Raw genomic sequence first — 22,824 nt, 5'->3', positions numbered from 1 at the left:
AGAGAGAAAGACTTTAATCATCCAAATTTGAGCTCATTTGGAACTGGAATCAGACTCCATGCTTGATGGCTTACTGGTATTGCTTGGTGAGATTATTCAGCAAACATGGGGAATATTATAGGGTCCACGGAAAAGCTTTGAGCCCTATTTCAATAGTTCTCAAATTATAGTTTGAAGACCATCTTCATCAAAACCAAGTGGAGTGTTTGTTAAAAAAAAAAAAAAAAAAAATGCAGATTTCCTCATTCCCACCTCTTTGAAGACCATCTTCATCAAAACCAGTGGAGTGTTTGTTAAAAAAAAAAAAAATGCAGATTCCCTCATTTCCCACCTCAAATGTGTCCTGATGATTCTTCACTCTTTAAAATTTGAAAGCCACTCCATTAATATAATTGATGATGTAGAAAGGTAGCTGTTTTGTTTTGTTTTTTTTCTGACAAGCAGCATAGAGTGTTAAGATACAAAATTCAACAGAGTAAATTTGAGGATTTAATAGGTTTTGTTAAACAATTCATGAATCGGGCAACATCCCATGTAGCAAGTAGAGGGTTGCTCCATGGAGTTGTACAAAATGAATGGTTTTTATAGGAAGGAGGATGGGGCAAGAAAGTTATAAGGAAAAGAAAGGATTGTTTCAGGCAAGATCATTTTCCATTTGGGGGATATCCTTCCCACTGTGGGAAGGACAGGGATCATGTTACAAACTCATTTACACCCATCAGAAAATTCATGACTGACAGTTTAAGGTTTACATTCTTAGAGGAGGTTGAAACTTTAATTAGTTTAGATACTAAGCCCCGGTTTGGTAACTTGTCGTGGTCCAAGTAACGGCATTTTGGGCCTGTGGTTTTCTTTTTAACAAAAGAACAGCTCTGAAATGGATTAAGATTTATTGCAAAATGGTCTGCAAGTAATCATGTATCTGTGAGGAGAGTTAAGGAATTTTTAACTAGGTCAAGGTAATAAAAGAACTGAATTTTTATTGAGCTTCCATCTGACAGTACTCTGTTAGATGCTTTGAAGCATTATCTCTTTTAATCTCTACAACAACTAGGTAAAGACTGTATTGATTTTTGCAAATGGAGTTTGAAGAACTTAAGGAACTTGCCCAGAGTCACCCAGCTAATCAAATTTAGAGCCAAGATTCAAACCTATGTCATTTGATTCCAAAGTCAAGCTCTTCCTAATATACATATTAAAACTTGGTAACAATTAAAATTAACTAGCATTATGTCTGAAACGATCTTTTTTACAGTGTTGGGATAAACTAAAATTTGTATATGAATAATACGTGAAGACCAATGAAGAGCTTATTAGCAGTATGTTTTTGTTGCTTTTTAAATACAATTTATGATTTTTTTTCGTTAAACTCATGAAAGCACATAAATTTACAATTTTATTAAATCCTTCTCTTTTACTTGGAAACTGCATTTTCCATACAGCTTTCTGAACTACAAATTGGTTCTGTCACATTGCCATGTGATGTGTCTTATAAAAGTCAAGGCATCCATGACATCTCAGAATAACAGAAAAGGAGGTTTTTTACCTTAATGAACAATGAGGAAGACAATGTACTGATAAGAAGGAAATCCAGGAAGAAGGCTCAAAGGGAGGAGACTGATTGTGACCAAAGATAAAGGCCTTTAAACATGGTCCTCAGTCTTACAGTTAAATTTTAAGTCAGCAAAAGTTATCAACATTTGTGGTATAAAATCAATGAACAGTCACATACAAGTAAATCCAAAATGGAAACCCTAGAAAGTAGAACCATCCTGCTCTATGTAATGTACTAATTGACAGGTAAGGTGGGTTCTGAAGGGCAGCAAAGGGAAGTGATGACAGGAAAATTAGAGGCATTTCAACCAAACTAGCATTAATACCAAGAGTTCAACATTTTCTAGATGTTCCTCTTGCTCTGCACCCTGATGGCCATTGGAATGCTGTGTGTACCTCGCAGTTATCCCATGATTCCTAATAAAAAGGCTGATGACTTCTTTTAGCTTAGTCAAGATACCAGAACTCTCTAGCCATGAGATATTGATCTTCAGGACATGCTGCTCTGTGCTCGATGAAGAAACTAAGAAGAAAGATACTAGAGGCCAGGTCAGAGGTTTTATTTTTCTAACCAAACCGGGAAGATCCAAGTTGGGTCAATTTGGGCAACTCAGGCTTAGAAAGTGCCACTGAATTAGTGGGAAGCTAAGATTTTGGTGCTGATTTTAAATTTCATTTATCTTTCCTTTTTAATTTTTTGTGTCTTGGCTTGAGAATGTCTATTCCTCATGACCTATGCAAAGTCAAGTATGAGCTTTAAATTGGGAGAAACTGGCCCACACCTCCTCATTTTCTTTTTCATGACCTTATTCATAGGAATGCAGTGGTGAAGGAGAGAGTACATGAGGTAGAATAGGTTCTGGATACTTCCAGTGCATTTTAGTAACTGTAGGGCCTCGTCTCTTCTGTAAAGTGGAGACACTTCTTCTTACCTTATCTGGCTACTGTAAAGATCAAAGGAGCTAATATACCTATACCACTTCCTATTTGTCAAAATTAAACTTTATAAAAGTTATCAACATGGTTTTCATACAAATACAAAGAAAGGCTGGTGCCAAAAATACACTTACATTGGGGTGTCTGGGTGGCTCAGTTAGTTGTGTCCAATTCTTGATTTCAGCTCAGGTCATAGTCTCTGGTTCCTGGGATAGAGCCCTGCATCAGGCTCCCTACTCCCCACAGACTTTGGAGCTTAAAGTGATGTCACTTAGATGATTTGGACTTTTACAAGAGCACTGAATTGGGACCTCTAGAACTCTTTTTGTAGGTCCAGAGTAGACCTCATGAAAGCAGGGTGGTCCAGATGTAGAAGACCTAAGTAAGAATAAATGAATGGTGATGAGAAAGTTGTGTGATTATCTATCTGGGTTTGAGTATTGCTAATATGGTTTTAAATGTTCTATTAAGGGAGTGAAGATGTCCTTTTGTTACCTGCAAACCTCAACATATTAACCTACACACGACACGTACCTTACATGGTATTTTCTTCTCCCTGACGACTCAGATTTCAGTAACAGCTTACTAAATTTTATGGCAGTGTGGTCATTTGCATAAGACAACAAATATCTGTCTTCTGTTTTACCAGGATAGAGTTTGACAAATTGGTTGTATAAATGAGGTCATACCAGGATTGTTATATCTGAGAATAAATCTCATTTAATCAGATATAACAAACCCACCATAAAAGAACATATGTTCTCTTATCTGTAGACCCAAGAGACAGAAACTGCTTCAGGAAGCTGGTGTTATTGGTTCTGTGATTTATGGAATCTCACACTTATAGGTGGTAAGGAAGGTCATTGCCTGACAGGTCAGGAAATCTATCAGTTTTTGGGTACTTCAAAGAAAAATTCACCAAAATATACATAGGCATCATAGGAATGCTGTGCAGATGAATTTCTTGCATTTAGTTTCTTACCCTTGTGTGGTAGGGAGAATAGCACCCTCCCAGCCCCCAAATCTCCATGTTCTAATCCCCATAGCTTAAAATATGCAAAAGGAACTTTGTAGATATAATCAAATTAAGGATCATAAATTGGGGAGATTATACTGAATTATCTGGGGGCCTGATGTGTTTGCAAGAATCTTTATAAGAGGACCCCAGGGGAAGTCTGTTATCACAGAACCACTATGTGCACTATGCAACCCTATAGAGCCACATATAGCCTTTGAACATCTTTTTCAATGTGGCAAAAAGAAGCATATTCAATACCATGACCCAAAAGACAATTTCTCTGTAACATATAAAAATAATAAGATATATAGAGATATACATCTATATATGTACACACACATATATAGTGACCAGTACATCAGTATTACCTCTTACTGAGAAGACATTTAGATACTCAAAGATTATCCATTAACTTAATTTATCATTAGCTCGAGGTCTTAAACTCAGTAATGAACTTGGAAATTATGTTTAAACAGATACATCACAAAGCACAATTACTGTTGAAACAAAAATTTTGTCAGAATTCTAATTCAATGTGATTCCATACATAATTTTATATCTCCTTCATTTTAAACATTATGTAGCAATTCTAGCAATTCAGTAAACCAGTATAAGAAGTTTAAGAAGTTCATGGAGTGCCTGGGGTGACTCAGTTGGTTGTGTCTGCCTTCAGCTCAGGTCATAATCCCCAGGATTCTGGGATGGAGCCCCAAGTCGAGCTCCGTGTTAAAGAGTCTGCTTCTCCCTCTGCCCATCTCCATCACTCTCTCTCTCAAATAAGTAAATAAAATATTTTTTAAAAGAAATTTAAGAAATTTGACTACTTACCCTCTTCATCAAGAAACAAAAAACAGATTGGTAAAAAAAAGAAGACTGAAACTGTAACTCAATATGGGTAAAATTAAGGGAAAGACATGTATAAATTATTTCAGTTAATTTTTTTAAAAATCCTTAAATGTGGTCAAAGATGCACTTGGGTTTTTACATAAAAAATGCTTCTGAGCTAGAAATTTTTGAAAGTTTTTTTTTTAAGGGTAGCACATAAGATATAATAAAACTTTAGTTTCTCTATATAATAGGAATCCTGGGTATGTTAATAAAAGTAATCAAAGATACAGTCTCTGAAGGTTGCAGCCTTAATTCCACATTCTTAGCCATGAGTTGAAAGTAAACATAGAACACAACAAATCTTGGACATGGAATTCAAGGAGTATTTCTCCTTTCCAGCGAACCTGAGATGTATTCTTGCTCAGACAAAACAAAAAGGCTAACAGACCAGATTTTCAATCATTTGTCACACTACTGACAGAGAATTAGATTACTTTATTTACATGACAGACCACCATGTACTCAGAACAAAATGCCAGATTCCAATTCAGTGTTGCAACCAATAGAGTGTGACTTAGTGGCCACGTGCAAATGAGATTCCCCATGTACACAGCGTGTTCTTCTGCCTGTGTTCTTGAGATTAGACTAACATGCATATAACCACTAGTCCCTAGACTTGGTCATGGCAAAAACTAAGATTTTTTTTTTTTTTTAAATCAAGATCTTCTGAGACACAAAATGTCCCCTTAACTATGCAGTAGAGATGGCCCAGTGGTCAGAGACCAGACACAGATACACTGGTCTCTACACCCAGTATAAAAATAGAAAGAGCCCAAATTATGAGTTAGGCAAGGTACTTACAGACTGAGATACTTGGGCAAAAGTCAGTATCAAAATATAGTGTGAAAAGATAAGAGCAAGAGAAATAAAGAATCAGCAAAGGTAAAATCCATTACTGTTTGGGATCTGCTCCAGGACTAGGATAAAGAGGACAAAATGACCCATAAATTTGCCTTTGGCAGGTAAGTTTATTTCATCATCTTGGTAGAACCATCTCTAAAACAAAGTATAACTTTAAAATAGTTACAAATGTGACTAACAGAAATATAAAGTGAGCCATTGTTGAAGACAAATTTAACTTTGAGGGAATGAAGCTCATTCTGGGGAGATACAGAGGAAAAGTAATTGTGGAGACTACCTGGAAAATCAAAACTGGTTAACATGCCAGGGCAATAAAATTATAATTTGAGGGTTATATTTTCTATTAGACAGAGATCGCTTACATCATAGATTAACATTTTACAAAGTCTGGGAATTAAGATATATTTCTCTAAAGAATTAAGTCATCTTTGGATGAGCCTCTTAGACAAGGGCCACAATGACAAAGGGCATGCAGTCTTTAATTTTTTTTCCTTTATTTTCAAATTTTGGTAAGTTTCAATAACACATAGGATAGTCATGGAAAAATTTCTTTCTCTCATCTTAATCTAATTCAAAAGGAAGCTAACCTTTGGGTTTGCCATGACCTTTCTATTTACAATATTCTTACAAAAAAAGCAAAATTCCTTAATACATCAATGAAAATGCTAGAAACCACTGTCCTTACAAGATTATATCTACTAGAGAAGCACATTCTCTCCTGCTCTCAAAAAGGAAGATTCTTTCAATAAGAAAGAATTTATTCCCCATGGTAAATAGGAATGGCTATGTCAGGGAATATTCTAAGAAAGGAGGCTTTTTGTGCTTTTATATATTTAAGTCCCCTTTAAGAAAAAAAAAATGAATAAAAGCAATCATTTTTACAAAATGAAGTTAAAAGCTAACTATTACAAGAGCCTAGAGTTAGGTACTAGCCACTTACTTCCTCAAAACTAAAATATATATAATTCATTTGGATAGTAAAGATTATCTTGAGAAAGAGCATACAAGTAAGACATTAATGAAAACTTCTCTTTTTCTTCATTCAGCTCTTGATTTCTGTTTCTTGGCCATCAAATAATGTGCCTGATAAGAGAAAAGAAAAAAAAGTCACACTATTTGATCTACTTGCTATTAGACAATTATTGTCAAGAGGTCTTATGCAGGGTAGAAATTAAAGCTATTTCCTAAAATAGGGACAATAGATTAAGTATTGTTTTCAGTTAAGTATACTATAATTGTCCCCTGCGCAAATGCTTCTACATAAGGCAAACAAATTGTAATTATGACTAATATAATTATATGTCATTATCTAAATTGTATCTGCTTCAGCCTTGCCCCAGAAAATCGTTTCCTTATGGATCTTATTCCTCATATCCAGGAGTTAGGCATTGCCTATTCACTCTAATCAATAATACATTGATGATTAATAAATGCTAATCAACAATTACTTTGAAAAACTAAACAAAGAACATGGACAGAAGTGCTCCTATAGGGATGGAGGGAGGAAGACAAGGCAATTGTGTCAGCAAGAGAAGCTTGACTTTGAAGGTCGAAAGATATTTCAGTTCAGTAAAGAACCAGGCAGGGAGTCTTTGTAGATATTTGAGGCAGGGAAGGAAGCATTGTTAAAGCACGAAAAGGAACTTTTTTGCCACTTGGATGAGCAAGGAGGAGAAGCGAGAAGTGGGAATTACACTGCACCAGTGACTGGAACACGAAATTCAAGCTCCAAAGCAACGCAACAGAATCCAAACAAAGGGACACAATAGACACACGTAGTGGAAATGAAATTGGATTTCTGAACTGGATTTTAAGACCCTGCTATGAGCTATATGCTACATCAAGAGATAAATGCTACCAATTTTGCCCATTTTCAGAGAGCTCCCTAAACTCTGGACAATGTATCGAATTGACTCACAGCATGACCCCCAAGAAGGAAAAGTTTTCTGTCTGAAAATCCTGTAGAACTTTAATGAAGAAAACTACCTCTTTCCACACAGATCAGAGGGAGGGCTAAAACTACACATTTTGAGAGGCACGAAGAATGGGCCTGAAACACTGATTTAGTCCAAACCCCTAACACTGCACAGATTTCCACCTAACTGAAGTCTTAGATGAATTGTCTCCTATCCTGTTAGATGCTACAACACGAATGCAGCAGTTTATTTAGTGACTCTCATCTACCCCACCAACCTATGAAACCAGCCTTTTACTTGCAAAATAAGAAGTGGCCAGACTATAAAAAGTAGGATTGGAATATGGTGGAGAGGAAAAGGAGATTGCAATGCCAGGAAGTGTACCTAAATAAACACAGGAGAGGACACACCTTACTTGGCTCAAATATCGATTTTTTTTGGTCCCAGTGTAGAGAATGTGACTACCTGTATTTCACTAAATGTAACAACAGGTGTTACTGTCAACTGTAAAAATATACCATCTTGTTTTTAAAGCTAGTGCTAGCATTTGGCATTATGACTTCCCTTGGCAATAAATTCTGGAGGCAAATTTCAAGGATCTGAGGTATTTCTTTTGTGTCACCGAACATCTAGTTTGGCCATACAGATGGCTCAGATGAGAGCTAAAGTATTCTTGTGTCCATGTGTCATTTCCTGACATGAATTTAACTTCCAGCATTATCAAGTGATAAAATCTCCTTCCGAAATGATTCCTATTCCATCTGCATGATAGCCAGAAAATATATCTGGGTTAATTGTGTTGGATCCTGATAATTGAGTTGATCCCATTCTCTACTCTGTCTGCAAGAACTTTAATGGCAAGGCTTTCTTCTTGAAACCAGCTACCCTGCTAGGGAAGTATTTCCATTGATAGTTAATGGTGTGCAAGTTGGTGGGACAGGGAGATGGAGGAATTGTGCTGTCCCTATGTTCATATGTTTTATTTTGTTCTGTGAGAACTATTTACCAGCCAATCCTCCGCTTGCAATCTTGATCTTTGAGTCATCTTCTCCTAGTTCTGCTAAAATGATCTCCCTAGAGAGCACATCTGCTCAAGATACTCCTAGGCTTAAAACATTCTGACCATTCCCACATGTCTATTGAGCAAAGTCCAAGCAAAAAGCAGCACAATCCATAACACCCTTAAGAACAAGTGCCCACCTACCTCCTTCCTAGGCTCATTTCTCATCATTCCATACCTTGCATTATAGATCCATGGCAGACATACTTATTTCGTGCTTTTTACTCAGCTGTAGAACTTTGCTTGGCCAATTTCTTCTTCTTTTTTTTTTCAATCTTTTTTTAAAAGATTATTTATTTATTTATTTGAAAAAGAATGACCACATGAGAGAGAGAAAGAGAGAGAGAAGGAGTAGAAGGAAGGGGCAGAGAGAGAAGCAGATTCAACGCTCAGCAAGCCCAATGCAGGGCTTGATCCTGCAACTCTGGGATCATAACCTGAGCCAAACACAGCCATGTAACTGACTGAGCCACCTAGGTGCCCTGCTTGGTCAATTTCTCATCCTTTGAGAGCTTGGGCCTTCCTTCTTGTAGGAGTTGTTGCTAAATCTTTCTTTCTGGGCAGTTGGGGTAAGTACTTCTTCCCTAACTTCTTTCTTCAATTACTATGTGCAAATCTCTTCCTCACACCCATAGGGCTTTGTTGAAATACATTAATGTTCTTGTTCCTGCTAAACTGAAAAGTACTAGGTGCTATATTCTGAGATAGTTTCTGGCACAGAGACGATAAGAAGCAGCAGTGCCAACAGTGCTAAATCCTTGTCCAAGGGCAGGAGAAGACCAATGTCTCAGCTCAATCAATGAGACAGAGAGAGCACAATTCCCCTTCCTCTGCCTCTTTGTTCTAGTCAGGCCCTCAATGTATTAGATAATGACCATTCGCATTGGGGAGATCTGCTTTATTCAGTCTACTGATTCAAATGGAAACACCCTCACAGACATATCCAGAGACCATGTTTAACTAGATAACTAAACATCCCATGACCCAGTCAAGCTGACTCATAAGCTTAACCATCACAACCTCAAATGTAAAGTCAAGATTTCAACTAATCTGTAGGCAGCATGAGTCCACTATGTACTTTATGTGCTGGGAGAAATTGCACAAGTATGAAAATTTCATTTTGGGACAATGAATCTGATGTTGGTTTGTAATATGAAATGCAAAAGAGATCCAAAAAGACACTACATGTGAGTCCTGACATGTGAGGTAATAAAAGCCAAACTCCAGAGTTTGTGGAGAATGTGGGAAGGAAAACAAGAGATAGTTGTCAAAATAATCCTTAAATTTTCAGTGCTTTCAGTGAGTTAAGAATTGTGTGAAGTGCCATTTAAATCTCACAGAAACCTTGCATGGATCAGACACTGAAATCTGAGACAATCCAGATTCAGGTTAAGTCACTTCCATGAAGTCATACTTCAGAGATTCAAACCCAGCTCTGTGATAAACTCATACTTCCTCTGTGTTGCTCTACCTCTTGGCCAAATAGATAAATCAGTCAGCAGGTGCACATGGTATAGACACGTTAGATATAGTTCATCTTTCAGGATTTTCTTCACATTTTACAAATGTCCAGTGATTTTGGTAAAGCCAGGAAAGAAAAAAACAGTTAGGACTGAGTTCCCTCTTGTCCTCATTTGTAAATCAACTTGAATTAGACCAGATTACCAAAAATCACCTAGAGACTGAAGCTCAAGAAACTCTGGGGTCACTCTTTTTGAAATGAAACTACTAAAGATGTCCAGTGTGAGTTCTGTGAAGGGGAGACCGCTGTGACTTTTAGTTCTTAACATGATGTGGATATACATGTGCCAGGCAGAATAATGGCTCCTCTAAATGGTATCCATGTCCTAATCCCTAGAACATTTAAATGTTATTTTTTTTTTTGCCAAAAAAAAAAAAAAAGGACACTGCATATATAACTCAACTGAGGATTTTTGAGTTGGAGTAAGTATCCTGGTTTATCTACATGAGCCCTAAGTGCCATCACATGTATCCTTATAGGAGACAAGTAGACAGATGGCAGAATAGGAGAAGGCAATGGGACCACAGAGGCAGAGACTGGAGAGATACCACCACAGGACAAGGATTGCTGGCAGCCACCAGGAACATGAAGAGTCAAGGAACAGAGTCTCCTGTGAGGAGACATGACCCTTTTACACTTTAATTTTATCCAGTGTTACTGATTTTGGACATCTGCTCCTGGCCTCCAGAAATATGAGAGAACAAATTTCTGTTGTTTTAAGTCACCCTTTGTGATAATTTGCTACAGCAGCTACAGGAAACTAATACAGTGGTCAAATGACATTGGAAGGCCTAAATCTGAATACCCTAAAAATTCAATAATGCATCACCAGATTATATCCTTTTCACAGAGAAAAAAAAAAAATGGGGAAGGGGATACTTCCCTTGTCAGTACCTTAAAAGGGATTTGACTTGACCTTGGAAAACAGAATATTATGGCTTCCCAGACTTTGTTTACTTCATGTGTAGAGTATTTTACAGTCATTCCTTCCATACTGCCCATTTAAATTGTCACTATCACAGATTTGACTGATGTTAGATGTTAGAACTGACAAAATAAATGAGTGCTAATAAAACAGGGAAGTGTTCTGCCATTGAGCTACTGAAAGCAATGCGATGCTTTCTAACACCACAGTGAAACCAAATAATTGGATACCATGATGAATTCGAGGTATTACAATTTTGATGGTGTTAGGATTATGATAAGTGTGAAACAGTAATGCCATGTTCCTTTTGTCCATAGGCCCGGTGGGATGGTCTGACTGGGCGTATCACCTTCAATAAAACTGATGGCTTGAGGAAGGATTTTGATCTGGACATTATTAGTCTCAAAGAAGAAGGAACTGAAAAGGTAACCTTCTCAATAATAAATTTCAGAATAAAATAAAGAGCACTGTTTAAGCATTTTAATTGTACCCACAAATAGCAGAGCGATAAGATGATTCTCTTAGCATGTTCATTTATGGCCAGTTTTTAGCTCTCTCTCCCTACTCTGCTGATAGATGCTGACATGCTAGTTTCTGAAATTGTATGTTATTAATAGCAATGCTAACATTCATCTAGTGCTTAGTTTATACAGCAGGCATGATTACAGTATTAAATACATATGGCCCTGTGGGTAAGCTGTCATTAGCCCCATCTCTCAAAGGTTTTAGGAAATTGAGTTTAGATGTGGAAAACAAGGAGTTCGTCAGTGATTTATCTATGGAATGGTTTCCAAGTTCTACTCAGCAATGAATTTTAATTGCACTTGAGATTGACAGAAGGACAGACTGAAGTAGGAGAGAAAGGGCTTACTAGAGCCTTGATTTTAGGAAGAAATAGGCCAAAAATCATTTTTATGCTGCATTCTGATTTTAGGATTATTTTAGTTGTAATTCTCAATCTCTCAAAGTTCCAAGTTCCATAGAAGCTCATGCAGAGTAATGCAAATGTGAACTATTTAGTTAAATAATAATAATAATAATGGTCAAAGAACTTGGCTCCTTGGTATATTTTATTATACTAATTTTATTATTTATAATTATGTACTGGAATTAATTTAGAAATAAATTTCTAATTTGAAAATCAAAATTCTGTAATCCAACATTTTTTTTTCACTGTAGTGGACAAGAAGGTACATTTCCTATAGAAGAGTACCTTTGGCAACCAGTTACTTACTTAATTGAAATGTTTGGGTTGATTTTAAAAATGAGATAAGATTTCCATTTATGTTCTGTTTCTTTTGGTTACTAAAACATATTTTTTTAAGGTCCTGGCTATGCCCCATTCCTAAATAGCCTAATTAAAACAAACAAAGATTAATTAGGCTGAATGTAATAGTTGGTGACCACTGGTGTGGAAACGTTTGAGGAAAATTATTAGTTTGCAGCTCGGAGGGTACACATTATGTGCACAGGTTCCCATTTCGAAAATGCCCTCTCTTCCTGGCTCTGTCTCTCTGCCTCTCTCTGTGTCTCTGTCACTGCCTCTCTCTCTCTCTCTCTTTCTCTGGCTCTTCCCGGCCCTCTGTCTGTCTGTCTGTATGTCTCACCCTCCCTCTCTGTCTTTCCATCCTCTCTGCCTCTTTCCCTGGGGTCTCTTCACTTGAATTTGCTGGTTTGTTAGTTTAACACGTCTGACAGAGTACGAGGCACCCACCTCGCCTCCATCAGGGCTGTGGACACAAAAGAAAAGAAAAGAATATTTTTAGGGACTGAAAGCTTCTAATGGATGTTTAAATAAAAAAATGTCTGCTCTTCTGTGCATGCCTCTCTCCCCCCTCCACTCTGTTAATGTATAGAAGTGAATGGGGAAGAAAAGCTGTTAAGAAAACATCGCTCTGGCTCCGACGTGTGATGAAAGAGATGGAGCCATCATTGTGCCTTCACAGCTATTTATACACGGCAATATTATGCACACTCCATTGGTGTTTTCCCATCAAAGGCAAAATCAAATTAGATGAAAGTGTTTTCTCAATTTGTTTCTTATCTCTTCATTGTTTGCAATAACTTTTCTTTCTTCAGGTGACTTGGGCTCCATTCCTGGAAGGAATGACTGGGCCTTAAGGCAATGGGGAAGCCAGCCCGTCTCTCTCAGGAACCACGGGAGGAGATGCCCAATCTTTTCCTGTCAGCCTCTCATGGGGTTCACAGAGAAAATTGTTTATAAAAAAAAAAAGTCCCATTTTTTCACTTCTACTCAAGTTCCTATTGCCTGGATGCCCATAATCAAAGAACATGTCATCAAGTGTAGTGTGCTTTCTTCTTGCTTAGCAACAGTGTATGCATGAGTGTGTGGATTGATTCTGCTTATGGAAATAACCTGAACAGGCCTTCTTAAAGAATGATGAAGACCCTTTCACTCTGCAGCAAAGCTGTACATATTAAAATGATCTTTAGATGATTTTTTTTTTTTTTTGATGTGGGAAAGGAAAAGTGAACATCGGGCTATGCTACTAAGTAGAAGTAACTTCTGTGGGACCCAAGTACTTAGTTCATCTCTTTACTGTGTTCAGGTTTTATATGCAAGATAAATTAACGTGCAAGATTCCAAACAGTGGGTGGGGAATGTACCACGCTGAGCGCTCACACACCTTGATACCTTCTGGGTTCCATGCTCCGTTTTAATTAAGTGCTATTTTTATTTTTCCCTCTGAAAACCAAGGCTGCTGGCGAAGTGTCTAAACACTTATATAAAGTGTGGAAGAAGGTTTGTACTCGGACAAAAACTGCAGGAGCTCTGGGAGTGGGGTGGGGAATGTCAGAGGAGAAGCCTGCATCTTTCTGGTTTTACCCGATGGGTAGATCTCTAATTGCAGTTTAGAGGCAATCGTCTGTATAGAGAATGGGGTGATTGAGTATGTTGTCTCTCAATAACATGACTCATGAATTGAAAACACGCTTGAGATGGATTAAATAGTGATGGATTAAATATTTCCCCACAGATTATTTTTGTTTCTCCCAGGCAGGATCAGTCCTAGTTAGCACTGAAAGCAGGTTATTGCAACAGAAGCAGACACTTGTCGATTTATATTCCTTTCCAAACCATTAAATATTTTCCCTAAGAGGCATGAAAACAATAGATTTGATCCATCAGACTGTTCAGATAGGCTAAGACTGAGAAGGCTAGGATAAGACATCTCCCTCAAAGTCACCACCATAAAACAGGTGCCATTTTCAGAAATTCCCTTCTCTCAGGAGATATCTTTGTTTTGCGTAGGATCTTTGTCAGTGCATATCGTCTGGCAATTTGTTTCAGAGCCAGTTTCCAGAGGACAAAAACATTAGAGACTCTGGAAGGGAAATGAGATTATCTTGTAAATTCTAACACTCCCTATTTCATAGTTTATTGTACAGTATCATGTTGTCAATGAATGCAACAGATTTATTGTATAGGCAAATGTTAGACATTAAAAACATTTGGATCAAGAAAATGTCCGAGTGATATGCAAACATTGTCTTTAGTTTCTCTCTCTCTCCCTAAACCTAATTGCTAAAATATCTAATGACTGACGGGTGCAACTTGAATGACTTCAGGTTGTTCAACTTGAATGGTTTTGTCAGGTTTGCTTTTATCTTGCAAATTATCATTTAAGCCGTGGAAAGTGTAAACAGTTTCTCCTTGTGGTCCAAAACTTGACTTTCTTTTGGTAGTACTCAGTAGATGAGTTCAAAAATGTCCTTTTAATTTTAAAAAATGTAAGTTTAATATCCATGTTTTAATCTTCAATGAATCAGACTACCAAAGGCATAGAGAAGGCAATCTCGTTTCCTCATTGCTAATAAATAGATGAACCTAACTGGCCCCCAGAAAGAAGCTTATTCCACTAATCCAGCTTGAGACTCCAGGCACTTTATGCAATGTTGAATTAATTCAAACCAAATATCCTAGGGAATGGAATCCAAGCTCTGAAATTACTTGCAGGGGAGGGGAATGTCCTCTATTTGTCACTAAACTGCAATCATCACTTCCCACCCACACTTCCCAGGGATACAACATCATGCCTTTGTACCCCTTCCTTCTTGCTGACCTAACATTGCCCACGTCGTAAGTTGCATATACTGTGGTGTGCTGTTTTGTTTTATGACTGCTCATCAACAATTTACAGTAACCCGAGCTCTGGCACGTAAGATCGATTGTCCTTTTCCAACAAGACGCACATTCAAATTCCAAAAGCTCTTTGAATGCTGACCTTATTGAGTACACCTGCATTTTTTTCCCAAAAGAAGATGTAGCAATCTTTCCAAAGTCTGTCACTAAAATATGTGTTCATAAGTCTCATGGTACAAGAAACTGACAAGTCTTTTATTTTCTTTCCTAAACACTTGATATTTCACTCAGCAATTTTGGATTTTGACTTTATCTGGATCACTCTGTAGGTCTCTAAATGGATGCTAGTCACTCTCTGAACACCCTTTTGTCGTGTCACTTTTTAAAAAAAAGTTTACTTAACGTCATTTGGGCACTCATTTTCAGAAGATTCTCTTACTTGTCCTAGATAATAAATGGCTGCTCCCGCATGCCCGTTTACAAAGTGAAAGAAGGCAAGACCAGACAATTTAGCTCTTGAGTGTTCCTCCCCGCAAATAATTGATCCACCCTCTGCTACTCCTCACTGGCAAATTACGGCTCTCTGCTTTTGCTCTATGGTTTGAAAATTGAGGTTCTGCTTCCTGGAGACACTCCTCCAAGGTCAGAGAACAAGACTGAAATGCTAAATGCCCAGGCATCTGGTTAACTGTATCCCTCCCTCCAATGCACAGGACTCGTGAGATCTTGTTTCTTTTGAAAGAGACATTCATTTGCTGATGTGTCCATTTAATTAACAGGTAAAGTCAGTTGACTACTTATCTTCAAAATACACACATACACATGTACACACACGACGTCTGTTTTGCTGGTTAAACAATTCAAAACAGAAGGCTGTGGTCATTCAAACTACATATGTATACTGTCCACTTCCCAGGAATAACCTTGGAATAACCTTGAGACTCTTCACATTTAAAGAGACCTCTGTTACACAGATAGTAGGAAAAAATATTCTCCCTTTCTCATTACACGGAAGGAAGTTCACACTGAATGGGACTCAGGGACTCAGTTGATTGGAAATGCTGCAGCAATGATACCTGAACTCCTCACTCTGGGTCGGGATGGTAAAAGAAATAAAAGCCAGACATTATGCTGTGGGACGCATTTGTGCACCATTTCAAGTTTGTATGTTAAAAGAGAATGATATTATGAGGCCATTCAATGCTACCATTTTCAAATATTAGTATAGTTCCTTCAAACACACTTGACATCAATAGAAATTAATTAAGAGAACACAATCCATCACTTAACAAATAGGTTACAAACACAGTTATTTTCTCCACTTTTCAATACTTAATTAAGTTGGGTTCCATTCTCCCCAGTGCCTAAGTCGAGTTTTAATTAGAAGTATAGCCACAGCCCAATTTATACACATCATTCATCAAGTTAGTAGTCAATTGCTCACAACGTAAAGTGTAGCTTTGGATGAAAACCAACAGACTCCAGGTGTGTCTAGCTGAGTTATGTTTCCTAAAAACAAAGGTCTTTGCCTCAAAAAAGTGGGAGAGGAAGTACACATTGAGAAGAAAGAGCAGAAAAAGTTGTCCCCCTTTCCTGAGTTTAAAAATCAACCAAAGAAATCTGAAGATTCTTCAGCTCACAGATGTTGTGTGCATTGGCTGTGTTCTATGACAGATATCACCCTTGACAGTGGAAAGACTAAATGGTGCTGTCCTATATCCCAAGCCTGCATCTAGGAACCTCATTACAGACAGACTCAAAATACTTCCAAATGCAAACACTAGCTCCAAGCCCCCGTTAATCTAGACCTGTCTCCCTATCTCCTTGGCCAACTAACTCTTACTAAGCATAGAAAGAAAACAGTGCCATTGAAATAGTTCACACTGATGTGTGGATGTGTGATAGTTCTTGAAACTTCCTCAAAAAATTTACGTGTCTGAAAAGAGCATTTGTCAAGCTAAATGAATTTCCAGCTGCTATATTTAGGCAATAAATCAAAGTAAAGAGGTAGAAAAGGAAAGAAGAGGCATAACATTCCCACTGGTGATATTTTCTTTAATCATCAGAAAAGCCCTCCTTCCTTCACTTTGCTGATGAGGAATTGAGGCACAGCAGGGTTAATGAACTTACCCAAGGTCACACGGCTGGGACATTGCAAAGCTAAGAGCTGAACAAAAGTCTGTCTGTAATGCTTATATTCTGCTCAGACAGGCAATGTCCTCCCATTGGGAGACTATATTCAGGGATGAAACATGGGTCTACCCCAGCCTATCCCAGAGTGTGTCCAAGTGTTAGTGTTCCTCAATTGCCCCTGTACTTCATGGCTCCTCTACTTAATTTGTCTCTAAATTAAAATAAATAAATAAATAATTTCACTCACAATCCAAATTTTTCCCAGCAGGGCAAGTTTGAAGAAGTCACTGGGGCAGCTATTTGAATTCCCTTTATTATCAACGTTTGTGTAGCTCTTAACAATTACCAACACTTTTATGTGTACCTTCTTATTTGGTCTTCTCAATATCCAGATGACGTACTTTACAGTTAGAGAACCAGAGCTCAGAAAGGTTACCAGCTTGCCCAAGGTCACGCAGACATTAGCTTTGCCTGCCTTTGAAACACATCTGCATTCTGTCTGTCTCACCAGACTGGCGATAAATGCCTACAGAAAGCTTCAGATAAACAGCTTGGTTCCCTGAGGCTTTTCTCCTAGGTTTCTCCAAAAGCTAAACAAATCAATGTACTTCTTTAGAGCCTACAAACCCAGGAGTGACTTGGCCACTGGAGAAAACTGTGGGTCATTAATTTTTAAAGGAACATTGGGTTTCACTGACTAGTAATCACCATGGGTGGTTCTGTGATAGATCAATGAGCAATAAGAATGAAACCCTTGCTGAAGGAGTTCATAGTGCAGAGCACAGACATAACAAGTAAACAGAAGAGTAATAGGCACCCCTGCCCAGCACTGACTCCTCAATGAAGACAGGGTCAGTCTACTGTTCCTCCACACTTTTTTCTTCCATTTATGTTTTTCCCTTTTAGATGCCCCATCTCTCCATCATCCAGCTAGCTCCTTTCATCTCATTCCTTATAAATTTTATGGACACCAATGGTACCACTTTGGCAATGTGAGGTTTGTATCACTAGAACATAAGCTCTGCCAGTGAAGAAAGCTTTGTCTGTTTGTCCATTGCTACGTCCTCCAATGCCCAGAAAACGACATGGCATAGAGTAGGTGCTCAACACATACATATTGGAAGAAAAATATGATACTCATTTAAGAATTCTTTATTTAAAAAAGAACAGTGAGCTTAATATATTAATAAACAAAAAGACCTCTCCCCACTCTATCCAAAATGGCACTAATTTTTCCTGTTCCCTGTGCACACTCATTCCTTTGTTGTTCATTTTCCCACAGTGAGTGGCTTCAGTGTCTTCTCCCCAGGCTCTAAGCTTTTATGTCCATTCCTGGTGTAGAAGGGGCCTCTCTTTAATGTAAATGGGGTCACTGACAGCCAGCAGCCTCTGATGTATTATGTTCTGTGTAGATTGGGATTTGGAACTCCAACAGTGGGCTTAACATGACCGATGGCAATAAAGACAGGTCCAACAATATCACGGATTCACTGGCCAACCGGACACTCATCGTCACCACCATTTTGGTAAGTAGACTGAGTGGAATTCAGGGTCTTCTCCATACTCCTGCCCTAGACTTTGAAGAATTTTTCAGCTATCTTTTTCATGCCAACAACTTTGTCTGCAAATGTCTATTTTTAATTTTTAATTAAGACACTAAAAACTTATGTTTGTATGCACCTATAATTGCACTGAATTAGAAGCTTCCTGCAATGTTCTGCATATCTCCTACCTTCAATCCTTTCTCAACTCTGCCCTGTTCCACTTTCTGGCCCCACTCAGCTAGTCTCCCTTGCTGCCTGGCTGCTGGTTGGTTTTGTCCGAATAGACACTCTGGCAAGAGATCAAGGAAGTAGGGAAAGAGAATTAAGAACATTTTACTCTTGCCACTCCAGTGGTTTTCTCAGAACCTCTGTACTTCATAACCACAGTTTTTATTCTGTCAGTGATCCTGCTTCCAGACCTCTGCTGTCTTGGATTCCAGGAGCACTATTTCCTCCTGCCTGCCTTAGCCCTAAGTGCTACAAGCTTCCTTATTATGTTGGTTCCTGGGTGTTTATACCCCGACCATTGCTCCCACCTCCATTCCTATTGGCTCCCTTTGCCTTGTTCATACCTCTGTAAATAACCCCTTTACTAAAAAGTTTTTCAAAACCCAAGTGAGGGGACTTTCTGCTACTAATTAGAACCCTGACCATACCCCCATCCTGTCATTGTATATCCACAGGTTGTTCATTTTTTCTCTTTTCCAGCCCTAACCCAAAGAATAAAAGTCAAGAGTGGCCACCTCTAAAATCTTTCAGACATTCCTGCTTTATTTGATTCAGTCTCTAATGATAGACCAATTTATTTATGAAACCGTTAACTTCTGAGAATTGTTCATCCATAATAAAAATAGTTTTGTTTTTCTGGTGACTACTTTCCCAGCAACCAACTCTTGGAAATGTAGAATTTTCTATTTCTAACAGTTTGTTTGAGGATAAGCCTAAATGGGTCTTAAATGTCTGGGGGAAAAATGTATGAGAAGTTAAAGGACATACCAGTAATTTAGTAATTATCATATGTTATAAAATAAAGTTTCATTTAGCCAAATGAAAATAAGGTTAAAGGTGGTAGTAAGGAAATGCTAATTATTCATGGAATAGGGGATTTATTATGTAAGCATATAAGCAAAGAATTACCAAATATAAGATTTGAAGTATTTGAGTTCAAATAAGAAGACAGAACTGATAATATAAGAAGACATAGAAATAGTCTTTGTACAAGATACGCTAAAGAAAACTAATGAAAATACGTAGATAAAAGTGAATAGTGAAACTGAAATGAAATTTAACTGAGAGATGAGGAAATGAGAATATTTAGTAGGTAGGAAGTTTGAAGAGTAAGAGGCCGTAGTTGCTGATTTAAATTTCCTTTTTGTTCATAGACAAAGCTCTCATGTAAAAGCCAGGAAGGAGGGGGAACATGCAAGGAAGTCTGGGTGCGGGGATAGATGAAGGACAGACACCCAGACATCTGGTCCTTCATTGCTGGACCTCAACTGTGTCCTCTACTGTGTCCCTATCATACTAGTCACTCACAGCCCTGTCCTCAGCAGTGGAGGAAAACAGTCTCATTCACACACCGAAAAGGGAGAGATACTCATATGGGAAATGTTCTGTATTGGTAGAGGGTATAAGGGAAATGAGTTTAGGGAAGGCAGGAAGGTGAGTGCAACTTACTTACTCTGAAATCTTAATAATCATTTTCAAATATTTTATACTTTCTGACTGTTGATGGAGGAAATTCTGCCCTTATAACAGGGCTTTCCTATTTGATTTGTTTCATGTAGGAAGAACCCTATGTGATGTACAGGAAATCTGATAAGCCTTTATATGGAAATGACAGATTTGAAGGTTATTGCCTGGACCTGTTAAAGGAATTGTCCAACATCTTGGGTTTCATTTATGACGTCAAACTCGTCCCTGATGGTAAATATGGAGCTCAGAATGACAAAGGAGAGTGGAATGGAATGGTCAAAGAACTTATAGATCATGTAAGCAGAAATGCATCCTTTATATGTGTGTTTTAAGTGTCTTACAAAATGCATAGCAAGAGCTAAAAGAGAAAAAACGATTGAGTCGGGGTCAGAAGAAATGTCACGGGTTTATCAGGGGAGTTTTTTTTGGTTTATTTTTTTTTTGAACCCTAATAACGGTTTAAAACAACAAGGAAATGGGAGTTTGCTTACGTAGAAGGGCAAGTAAGGACACAAATTGAGGACAAAAATTTATTGGTCCGTTTTTCATGCTGAAGAATAAACCAGAGTGATTCTTAAATTATAATGAATTCTACAGTTTGCAGCTTAAAGTCTCATCTTGTCATCTGATTTTATGACCAAGAGGCTCCTTCCTTGCTTGGCTCACTGCCCTTTTTAAAGATAACCCCCAGCAGCTTTTCCCTCCATTTAGTTCCAGAATGTATATATATGTCTGTCTGTTTGTATTTCATACCTTTTGGTTTCTTTTTGCTAATAAATGCTATTTCACAAGAACAACTGTGTAAATCAACTGTTTTTATGCTAGAGCTAATCATTACAGAAGCTTCTTGCATGAGAAACGTTTGGAATTGAGAAATATAGATCAGGAGGACCCAGGAAAATCCAGACATTTGCTGAGAAGTGAGATGACTAAGACAATGATGTTGAACTTTCTTTTGCAGAAGGCTGATCTGGCAGTGGCTCCTCTTACCATTACCTACGTTCGGGAGAAAGTCATTGACTTCTCCAAACCTTTCATGACCCTCGGTATCAGCATTCTCTACAGGAAGCCCAATGGTACCAATCCGGGAGTCTTCTCCTTCCTCAATCCCCTGTCTCCTGACATTTGGATGTATGTGCTCTTAGCCTGCCTGGGAGTCAGTTGTGTACTCTTTGTAATTGCAAGGTAAGTTGGAGAACTACTGAATTTACAAAAACAGATTTAGGTCAGTCTCATATTATCATGCATGCTCTAGACTAGGTAAACATAGGTTAAGAACTTTAAATGTTATTTTAGTTTTGCCTAGTGCTCTATTCTGTCAAGTTCTTCCTCAAAGGCCATGCTGCGAATGAATATCTTCTGACTTTTTTTAAATAAAGATACTTTTAAAAGACAATAAGAAGATAATTTTTATATTAATTTAATCATCACAGTATTTCAGGCAGCATAAAATGTTTATTTACCTATTTTTCCTGAATTATATTACAACAAAGCAACAGCTCAGCTAATAAATCTAAAATGTTTCAACAGGAAGAGAAAAATGGTGTCCAGATACTTGACCCTTGGAATATTCCATTACACAAAACAGAAGAAAGGTTAGCTAGGAATTATTGTAGCAAATAAGAAACACTGGGTGAAACAAGATTGCATAAGCCTCAGGAACAAAGAAAAATACTTTGAAAATTTGATAAAATTTATTTTTAAAAACTTTAAAGAGTGAAAGAGCATTCTAGAAATAACCATGAAAAAGAAAAATTACTAACAGGTAGAGTCTAGAGGCATGAAATATTTATGCTACCACTGATGATTCAGCTTAGCTTTTATTTTCTGAGATAACTCTATATTTAACCATTCCACTTTACACAATTCTTCAAAGGATCTTTATACCTTTCAGTAGATTATATTTTCTAAATACCTTTGATGCTGAATCTGAAACACAGCTATTTCATCTTTCTTGGCTTAAACATTTGATATCCCTAGATAGACCATGTAAAAAAATAATTGCTTTTGTATGTTCCCCACTTGTTTTCAATCTTTTTCATCTTTCAACAAAACTCAGCAAACTTTTTTCCCTGATCAATTTTTGTTTTCCCTCCAGGAATTTCTATGAGAAATATATCTTTGTGCCAGCTCTCTGTCATTGTCCACTCTCTGGTTTTGATTAATGCTAGGTAACTCTTTCCCTGGTATAATTATAAAGCTAGCTTGGGAAAATAACCCAGACTAGAAAGTCTTAAAGATGCATGAGACACACAGATACAGTCAAACTAAATGAATATGTGTGCTCACATGTGGTTATTTATACATTCAATATGAAATAGAGGTTTTATCCATAATTCATCCCTTATAAAGTGTATCATTACCAGATCCCAGGTCATTTTCCAAATTTTGGCCAAGTATTAGGCTACTTTAAATAATGACCAAAGCTCTCTTTCCCTAAGTTTCCCCACAGAAGATAATATATTAATGTGTATGTGCAGTGATACTGTGTTTTGATACTTTAATGTTCTAAATCAGTAGTTCTCAACTAGGAGATATTTTATCATTCAGGTAACATTTGTCCTTGCTCTAAAAACATTTTTTTTACTGACATAAAGTGGGCAGAGTTCATGGATGTCACTGAACACCCTATAGTATGCAGACAACTCTCAACAAAAAAGAGTAACC

At 37.6% G+C, this 22,824-nt stretch overlaps 1 protein-coding gene across 5 annotated transcripts in view; it reads left to right on the top strand.

Moving 5' to 3' along the window:
* Positions 1 to 22,824, top strand: part of GRIK1 (glutamate ionotropic receptor kainate type subunit 1) — a 394,644-nt gene that overhangs the window by 326,624 nt on the left and 45,196 nt on the right. For 2 of the 5 annotated variants that reach the window (XM_059164562.1, XM_059164563.1), the window contains exons 8-12: positions 10,998 to 11,105; positions 13,400 to 13,444; positions 18,331 to 18,444; positions 20,250 to 20,453; positions 21,119 to 21,342. In XM_059164562.1, coding sequence (XP_059020545.1) covers positions 10,998 to 11,105; positions 13,400 to 13,444; positions 18,331 to 18,444; positions 20,250 to 20,453; positions 21,119 to 21,342 — 695 coding nt within the window. Of the gene's footprint in view, positions 1 to 10,997; positions 11,106 to 12,759; positions 12,927 to 13,399; positions 13,445 to 18,330; positions 18,445 to 20,249; positions 20,454 to 21,118; positions 21,343 to 22,824 lie in introns of those variants that run through there. The other 3 variants (XM_059164564.1, XM_059164565.1, XM_059164566.1) reach the window with 2 other exon arrangements.

This window comes from Mustela lutreola, chromosome 2 (genome assembly GCF_030435805.1).
Source record: "Mustela lutreola isolate mMusLut2 chromosome 2, mMusLut2.pri, whole genome shotgun sequence".
Lineage (NCBI taxonomy): Eukaryota > Metazoa > Chordata > Mammalia > Carnivora > Mustelidae > Mustela > Mustela lutreola.
This window is presented reverse-complemented; position numbering and strand designations above follow the sequence as displayed.